This window comes from Haliotis rubra, unplaced genomic scaffold (genome assembly GCF_003918875.1).
Source record: "Haliotis rubra isolate DU_JTF1 unplaced genomic scaffold, ASM391887v1 Scf101, whole genome shotgun sequence".
Taxonomy (NCBI): domain Eukaryota; kingdom Metazoa; phylum Mollusca; class Gastropoda; order Lepetellida; family Haliotidae; genus Haliotis; species Haliotis rubra.
The window spans coordinates 860,737-870,788 of NW_025764904.1; the positions used below are offsets into that span (position 1 = coordinate 860,737).

The following is a 10,052-nucleotide window of genomic DNA, read 5'->3' on the forward strand; positions in this document are numbered from 1 at the left end:
ATTACATTACTGTGAGGATTCTCTGGTCGTGGGTTCAGATCACACATTGTAGAATGTAACTACCATTCAGTATTACAGTACAATGAGGATCCTCTGGTCGTGGGTTCAGATCACACATTGTAGAATGTAACAATCATTCAGTATTACATTACCGTGAGGATTCTCTGGTCGTGGGTTCAGATCACACATTGTAGAATGTAACGATCATTCAGTATTACAGTACAATGAGGATTCTCTGGTCGTGGGTTCAGATCACACATTGTAGAATGTAATGATCATTCAGTATTACATTACTGTGAGGATCCTTTGGTCGTGGGTTCAGATCACACATTGTAGAATGTAACTACCATTCAGTATTACATTACTGTGAGGATCCTCTGGTCGTGGGTTCAGATCACACATTGTAGAATGTAACGATCATTCAGTATTACAGTACAATGAGGATCCTCTGGTCGTGGGTTCAGATCCCACATTGTAGAATGTAACTACCATTCAGTATTACATTACTGTGAGGATCCTTTGGTCGTGGGTTCAGATCACACATTGTAGAATGTAACGATTGTTCAGTATTACAGTACAATGAGGATCCTCTGGTTGTGGGTTCAGATCCCACATTGTAGAATGTAACGATCATTCAGTATTACATGACTGTGAGGATTCTCTGGTCGTGGGTTCAGATCCCACATTGTAGAATGTAACTACCATTCAGTATTACAGTACAATGAGGATTCTCTGGTCGTGGGTTCAGATCCCACATTGTGGAATGTAACGACCATTCAGTATTACAGTCCAATGAGGATCCTCTGGTCGTGGGTTCAGATCCCACATTGTAGAATGTTACGATAATTCAGTATTACATTACTGTGAGGATCCTTTGGTCGTGGGTTCAGATCCCACATTGTAGAATGTAACGACCATTCAGTATAACATTACTGTGAGGATCCTCTGGTCGTGGGTTCAGATCCCACATTGTAGAATGTAACTAGCTCTCAGTATAACATTACTGTGAGGATCCTCTGGTCGTGGATTCAGATCACACATTGTAGATAGTAACGATCATTCAGTATTACAGTACAATGAGGATCCTCTGGTCGTGGGTTCAGATCACACATTGTAGAATGTAACAATCTTTCAGTATTACATTACTGTGAGGATCCTCTGGTCGTGGGTTCAGATCGCACATTGTAGAATGTAACGATCATTCAGTATTACAGTACAATGAGGATCCTCTGGTCGTGGGTTCAGATCACACATTGTAGAATGTAACGACCATTCAGTATTACATTACTGTGAGGATCCTCTGGTCGTGGGTTCAGATCACACATTGTAGAATGTAACAATCATTCAGTATTACATTACTGTGAGGATCCTTTGGTCGTGGATTCAGATCACACATTGTAGAATGTAACAATCATTCAGTATTACAGTACAATGAGGATCCTCTGGTCGTGGGTTCAGATCACACATTGTAGAATGTAACGATCATTCAGTATTACATTACTGTGAGGATTCTCTGGTCGTGGGTTCACATCACACATTGTAGAATGTAACGATCATTCAGTATTACAGTACAATGAGGATCCTCTGGTCGTGGGTTCAGATCACACATTGTAGAATGTAACTACCATTCAGTATTACATTACTGTGAGGATCCTCTGGTCGTGGGTTCAGATCACACATTGTAGAATGTAACTACCATTCAGTATTACAGTAGAATGAGGATCCTTCGGTCGTGGGTTCAGATCACACATTGTAGAATGTAACTACCATTCAGTATTACATTACTGTGAGGATCCTTTGGTCGTGGGTTCAGATCACACATTGTAGAATGTAACTTCCATTCAGTATTACATTACTGTGAGGATCCTTTGGTCGTGGGTTCAGATCACACATTGTAGAAAGTAACGACCATTCAGTATTACATTACTGTGAGGATCCTCTGGTCGTGGGTTCAGATCCCACATTGTAGAATGTAACGATCATTCAGTATTACATTACTGTGAGGATCCTTTGGTCGTGGGTTCAGATCACACATTGTAGAATGTAACTACCATTCAGTATTACATGACTGTAAGGATCCTCTGGTCGTGGGTTCAGACCCCACATTGTAGAATGTAACCACCATTCAGTATTACATCACGGCGAGGATCCTCTGGTCGTGTGTTTAGATCCCACATTTTAGAATGTAACAATCATTCAGTATTACATTAACAATTCACAAAAACATGATATTTTGAGATTCTTTATGCAAACGTTTTTGTCGTTTTTAGTAACTTACCTTAACTGTGTCAGGATGGGCTTGTTCAAATCTTTGACGCACGATTTTGCGGTGGCAGACTGCTAAACTATATGATATTATTTCATTTCCACCGTTATTGCTTGAATGTGTTGGAACAGTAGTTGGCAAAAACTTGTATTTTGTTGGACACATTTATATCAATGTAATGATTGTTTTTGACGCAAATTCAATATAAAATTCGTATTTACTTGATGAATGTTTCCGTAAGTGACCCTGTATTTCTTATTTTCATTAACAGATCATATGATGATAGCTATGAATGGAGAATTACACGTGACTCTTTTTTTCATATTTTCATTAACAGATAATAAAAAATGATGAAGGTTATCGCCCTTGTTCTCTGTCTGGCTGTCGCCGCCCTCGCCGAGCCTGTGAGCTACGGCATGTACGGCAAAGGCGCCATCGGCTATCCGTACGGGGGTGCGTACGGTAACGGAATGCTGGGAGGACTGTACGGGGGCCTGGGACAATACGGAGGTATCTATGGCGGGAAGTACGGAATGATGGGAGGAATGTACGGAGGACTTGGCAACTTTGGCGGTCTGTACGGAGGACTTGGCAACATCGGCGGTCTGTACGGCATGGGAGGCCACTACGGAGGATTTGGAACCGGCCTTGGACTTGGGAAAGGTACGTCGAGAAACTCAGTGTTTTTATGTATTTATCCAAGCCGATCATTTATTAAGCCGAAAAAAACTTGATAATTTTTCTTGCATTCTGCTAATATGTACAGGTAATGTTTATATTTCTGCTAATATTTACAGGTAGGTTTCATTATATTGCACGCCTATTCCCACTCGTAGATTTTAAATAAAATATTTATATGAAAGCAAATATCGATTAGAATTCTATTTATTTTTGAAAAATCAATTGTTGTGTGCTCAAACAATCGACATGTTAAAACCCCAGAAAACATACTTCTAAAAGGAAGTTTTTTAAAAACATCGAACAGAAAAAACAACATGGAAAAGTTGTTTGATACTTTATGTATGATAAGTATAAGTGTCATGCTTCCATCGTCGTCCATGTCGCCCTATGTTCATGGTGAATTCATGATTTGTATTTTGTCTTTCAGGCTATGGCTTCTATTGAGGATCGAACTGACGCCACTCTCATCGATATTTATGTCTATTTATTGTACCAATCATCTTATGTGCCAAATAAACACTGAAGTATATAAACAACTCGAGTCATTTCCTTGCCATGTTGTCACGCCTGAAGAACAGGTAAAAGCAACATTACTATTTTTATGAATCAGCTATACGAACACTGTGGTATGTCAAATGAGTGAGTGAGTGAGTGAGTGAGTTAATATTTATCGTTACATCCGCAATGCTTCAGCCATATCGTGACGAAAACAATTAATAATTGTATTATAGATCAATGAAATTAGAAATTAAAAGCCTGTTGACGAAGAACAGTAAAACTACTAGTATATCACAGATATCCATTTAAAATTAGTAATTAAATCTGAAACATTTTAACTACAGTCCGTTTGGCTCAAAAGCGGACCGATGAATTGCAATCTAACTCGAAAACTAATAAACATAAAATACTCATAATCAAAACATCATACCCACTCTGTGAGGTTTTGGCATAATTTTTGTCCTAAAACTAAAAAAGTTGTTTAACAATCTATCATTAAAATATTGACACAGTTCACTATTTGTTACGAGGGAGGAGTGCAGAGAAAGGGACAGCTAGGTGTGCGAGAAAGGATGGAGACGGCACAGCACAGGTTACTGAATCAATAACTTTGTCGGCACTTGTGCACGTGCTTCTCTAATCCCTGGCTGTCCCTTTCTCTGCACTCCTCCTCGTAACAAATAGTGAACTGTGTCAATATTTTAATGATAGATTGTTAAACAACTTTTTTAGTTTTAGGACAAAAATTATGCCAAAACCTCACAGAGTGGGTATGATGTTTTGATTATGATCAGCGTTTCATTGAGTATTTTATGTTTATTAGTTTTCGAGTTAGATTGCAATTCATCGGTCCGCTTTTGAGCCAAACGGACTATAGAAATGACAAGACAATGTAAAAACGGGCTATAGATTGCCAACAACTGAAGGTAGATCACCATACTAGGAACCATGGGGGCACATTCGCTTCCTGCATGGACCCTAGCTGCATTTACACCATCCCTTCAGCCGTTAGAAGTTTAGACACATTTAGCCATACATTAAAAAGACACATATTCTACCATTAAAAAGGTTGGATAGATTTAAATTGACTTTGAATGTTTTCGGACTTATGTACCCGTATGTCAAATGAAAACGGCTTTATTTGTTATAGCTCTAGACCAGCCTATGGCCACTTGCTGTATATTTAAGTCGAAATATTGCAATGGTTATTAATGAAGCAAACAACTTTATGGATAACAAATTTCGCTGTAGACTCCTAAGCTTACACCGTTATGAAGCTGTCAAGTTGATATCCATATACTAGTAGCTCTATGCATCATTACGAATTCAAGATACTTGTTCCTCTGGGTTCGTAGTAACAGTATTTTACCGTATCGTGTTTTCTGGTGTAAAGAGTTGGTACACGCCCATTTGAACAGCTTTTAGTTATATACTGAACATCATTGAAAACGCACCAGTCTAAAATTGTCCATATTTTCATCAAGATGGATTTCAGCATGACAATGATAAATGAATAGAACTAACATGAAGTCGAAGGGCATGTCCAGTTGAAAAAAATGCTTTAGAAACAAATTCCTGTCCACAGTATGACTCTTAATTCCAAAATGCATCAACATGCAGCCTAGCCACGAAAAGAGCGCGAATTTCATTCTGAAATCATACTGACTGTGACATTAAAAGCGGGTGTATGAGAAACGATTCTCATTGCTTCACTAACGATTGTGAAACGAGGACAGAGATGCCGAGGTTAACACCTCACGAAGAGAACGTGCACTAGGCATGATTCAGGTTGGCACCAGCATCAGGGATATTGCTCGACAACTTGGACTTGGCCCCTCCACCATCGTTAGGCGTGGGGTGGAATAAATTACAATCACAGGACTGCCTTCATGTTTGTCAAGGGAGAGTTAATGCCCTTTATTACCGTGAGCAGATTCTTCAGAATCACATCGTATCTGTCTTCAATCACCACCAAAATGTCCATACTTTTCAACAGGAAAACGCACGGGCACACACAACAAGACTTTCCATGCAGTATCTGGCCCAGCAACAAATCCAGGTTATTCATTGGCCAGCACAGTCGCCAGATGTATCCCCCATGGAGCACTTGTGGGACGAAATTGGTCAAAGTCTTTCGCAGCGACAACAGATGCGAAACATCCGGGAAGTTGAGGCTGCACTACTGCAGAAGTGGAATACCATCCTCAAGAACTCTATTCGGACGCTTATTGACTCAATGAGGAGACGTTGAACTGCATGTGTCAATGCAAATGGCGGTTGACTTTTTGATTTGACCCCTGATGTTCAGTATATTACGACGCATCAACTTACTGTAGGATATTCCTGATCAAAGTTCTCGGGCAACCAGTGCAACAAATAAGATTTGGTACGGTGCAGAAAAAGCGGGGACCAAAACCAGGACAAACATGAGATTTGAACCCGAGATAGTACATCATATGTTCGTTGTTGTGCGCCGCACTCAACAATATTCCAGCTATATGGCAGTGGTCTGTAAATAGTCGAGTATGGACCAAACAATCCAGTGATCAACATCATGAGCATCGATCTGCATAACTGGGATGCGATGACACGTGTCAACCAAGTCAGGGAGCCTGACCACCCGATCCCGTTATTCGCCTCTTACGACAAGCATAAGTGACTGAAGACCAATTCTGACCCGGATCTTCACGAGTGGGATGAGGAATGCAGTCATATTGAAGGAGTCACTTTGACTATAGTACAACGTACATTTGAAGTATCTGAAACAATTTGTTTAGCACATATCAAATATTGGTCACTAAAAAATATATGTGAAGATATGAAATCTGAGTGAAAACAATGTGTAAAATGCTGGCCTTCATTGAAAGGACCTATGTGAAACTCAGGGCTGCGTATTTTGACAAGAAGGACGCATACACATCAGCACCAATGGTGTCCCCCGTCTTGCTGATGTGGTTTTAAGTTTCGGGTATTTTGACTATCCAATGTATTTCATTGAAAGTCTAATGGCCAATTCCCTGATTTATCTTCCCGAATTTTCTGTGTGTTGTTTATTCTTAATACCACATTCAGCACATTTCATTCTGTAAATAATCGAGTTTGAACCAGACAATCCAGTGACTGACACTATCACCTATGTAGTAGGGATACGATGGCATGCGAGCGAGCAATATTCCAGCATTGTCATGGCGCCAGAAATGTAACAGCTAGCACTTACAACTACTGCAGATGGCCGGCTGTGTCAAAAGGAGGACAGTGTGAAGTGGGAATATCGTTTTGACCTAAATAATCATGATAACGGAATTAAGTTACAAAGGTCGACAAGTGGTTTGTCGTAGCGTAATTACATTAATGAGTTTTAAAGTCATAACGTCTATGTCATCACATAATTTTTAAAGTGGTCAAATGTAACATATGTTATATAGTACATTACGCTTTCGTAGTAAAATACAAATAAACTCTTAAAAAAGGATAAAGAAACAGTTTTCAGCAGTTCATTTCGATATATTTTGACAGCAATCATCATTTAACAATTACAATGTTTAAATCTCGTAAATCATGTCGAGGTTGTTGTGTATTGCGCGCAAACGCATCCCAAAATGTGCTTGTAAATAATATCATAAAACATGAAAACGATACATAAAAAGTGCATGCAGAAAATGTTTTCCACGTAATGCACGTGCACTGTGTCGGACACATCAGTAGAGCCAAATCAAAGTCATAATTAAATTGTGAAATTTACGACGTAAAATATGCTAAGACTGAATGCTACTGACCGAAATATCGACATTGGACGTTTGGAAGTCCCAGTCTGCCGTTGCAAAATACTTCAACGTCCACCATAGCACCATATCTCGATTATGACATCAATATACCTGCTTCAGTTCGACCTAATATTGTCCCAAAAGTGGAAGACCCAGAGTGACCACTCCTGCTCTGGACCGATTCATCCGGGTGTTTCACCTACGTCACCGATTTGCTACAGCAACGGACACTGTAGGACAGGTGCCTGTACTTCGAAGAAATTCTGACCAAACCATCAGAAATCGTCTGAGAGAAGTGGGAATTCGATCATATCGACCAAAACTTGGACCTGTCCTGACACGACTACACCGACAACGACGTGTCCAATGGTGCAACAGGGTACAGGCATAGAATCTGGGGAACGCATGGAACGCGTTCGGTTCAGCGATGAATCGCGTTTCCTTCTGCAACGACGGGATGGGAGACAACGTATCTATCGACGTCAACATGAACATTTTGCACCGAACGGCGTTCGACAGATAGACGGATTTGGTGTGGGGAGCCATGTCTTACACGGGTACATCTGAGCTGGTGGTGGTTCAAAGCGATCTTACAGCCAATCGCTACACTGACCAAATCCTGCGACCTCACCCCTTCACAAATTTTAACCACCAGAGGGAGCTGTTTCAACACAACAACCCTCGACACCACACCGTTCGTGTAGCGAGGCCCTATTTCGTCAATGCAAACGTCAATGTACTTCCCTGGCCTTCTAGATCGCCTGATCTGGACCCGATCGAGCATGTATGGGACGAACTTGATCGACGCGTCAGTAAACGCCACCATCGTCCACAGACACTTGCAGAACTTGCCAACCCGTTGCAGAAAGAATGGCAAAGAATTCACCAAGCAAAAATCCGACGACTTGTGCAATCCCTTGCAAGACGGTGTCGAGCAGTGACGGCTGGAAGGGGTGGCTCACCAGGTACTGACCCTTGTGTCCACACATGTGCAGTGAGTGGAGTGAATTAATGCTGACAATGACAACAATATATATGTTCATCCATTTATCGAATTACCTTCATCTACGTTCAAGCTTAATCGACTTATGTACACTTAAATACGTTAAATAATCCCCTTTTTTGGCCTATTCTTTTTTTGAAGGCACGATAACCAACCACTACTCCAAGAGAGAGAGAGAGAGAGAGAGAGAGAGAGAGAGAGAGAGAGAGAGAGAGAGAGAGAGAGTGAGAGAGAGAGAGAGTGAGAGAGAGAGAGAGGAGAGAGAGAGAGAGAGAGAGTGAGAGAGAGAGAGAGAGAGAGAGAGAGAGAGTGAGGAGTGAGAGAGAGAGAGGAGAGAGAGAGTGAGGAGAGACAGAGACAGAGAGAGAGACAGAGAGAGAGAGAGAGAGAGGAGAGTGAGAGAGGAGAGAGAGAGAGGAGAGAGAGAGAGAGAGAGAGGAGAGAGGAGGAGTGAGGTGAGAGAGGAGAGAGAGAGAGAGGAGAGAGAGAGAGAGAGAGAGAGAGAGAGAGAGAGAGAGAGAGAGAGAGAGACAGAGAGAGAGAGAGAGACTGAGCAACACACAAACACAAACACACACCACACAGAGACACACAACCATTAAAACGATGTGGATTGGTGTGTCCGGCTAGTCTGTTCCCGATGTAATTGGAAAAAACACCAAACACACTTTTTTTTCCTCAGGCATAAAGTTAATCGTGGAACTGAACTCTGAACCTTGTGTATTGTAGTGACAGTTTGCGAGACCCCCAGTTCATAGATAGTAAGTTTGAAGCTCGGAATGACAATACAGCATCCGACATTTCTTTTAATAACATAATTTTCCTCTTCGATAAACTTGTCTTGAAATTTATACTGTCGATTTATAAAAACTGAGTCGGTTACACAATATCTAAAACGTTAAACCAGCAGTCGTAAGTACCTAACACTGGAAGCAGTCGATTCCCTCTAAGTCAATAATGCACATTTCGCTGTGTCGCCTCAAACGATTCACGTAAACAATCGATCTTTACTACCATACTGAACACGTAATCGATACTTGTCATGTTGACCTGTTTGTGTGCAGTCCACAAAATATGATTACCGTTTGTTGTTTTGTTTTGGACCTGGCGCCCAGATACACCACACCGACTTCTTATTATAGAGTGAGTGAGTTGTATTTTACGCCGCCTTTGGGCAGTATTTCTGCTACATCACGACGTCATCTTTATATAGGAGGAACATAAACAGTGACTCACGTATTAACCTTTGATGAAACGTACACAACTAGTAGAATAGTAGGGCGGTGGGGTAGCCTAGTGGTTAAAGCGTTGGCTCGTCACGCCGAAGACCCGGGTTCGAATCCCCACGTTGAACTACGCTTAAATACAATGTACGTGTAACTACGTTTAACTAAGGTCAAGCACGGGTCTACTACGATCTACTACGTTCATCCCCTACTACGGCCAACTATTTGCGTATCCGTAGTGAGTGAGTGAGTTTAGTTTTACGCCGCACTCAGCAATATTCCAGCTATATCGACCCAGGTTCGATTTCCCACATGGGTGCAATGTGTAAAGCCCATTTCTGGTGTCCCCCGCCGTGATATTGTTGGAGTGAGTGAGTGAGTTTAGTTTGCACTCAGCAATATTCCAGCTATATGGCGCCGGTTTGTAAATAATTGAGTCTGGACCAGACAATCCAGTGACCAACATCATGAGCGTCGATCTGCGCAATTGGGAACCGATAACATGTGTCAACCAAGTCAGCGAGCCTGACCACCCGAACCCGTTAGTCGCCTCTTACGACAAGCATGGGTTACTGAAGGCACATGCTAACCCGGATCTTCACGGGTACGTGTCC

General features: G+C 41.4%; 1 protein-coding gene across 1 annotated transcript; it reads left to right on the plus strand.

The window, feature by feature from the left end:
• The first annotated feature begins 2,613 nt into the window (after positions 1-2,613).
• On the plus strand, positions 2,614-3,476 carry LOC124268938 (acanthoscurrin-1-like). The gene is made up of 2 exons (XM_046703965.1): positions 2,614-2,929; positions 3,375-3,476. Exons 1-2 carry the CDS (start codon positions 2,614-2,616, stop codon positions 3,389-3,391), a joined length of 333 nt encoding a protein of 110 aa, XP_046559921.1. The 3' UTR covers positions 3,392-3,476.
• Positions 3,477-10,052: the final 6,576 nt, after the last annotated feature.

Excerpts from the sequence above, each read along its gene's own strand:
- LOC124268938 (XM_046703965.1), top strand. The coding sequence starts at position 2,614 with ATGATGAAGGTTATCGCCCTTGTTCTCTGTCTGGCTGTCGCCGCCCTC.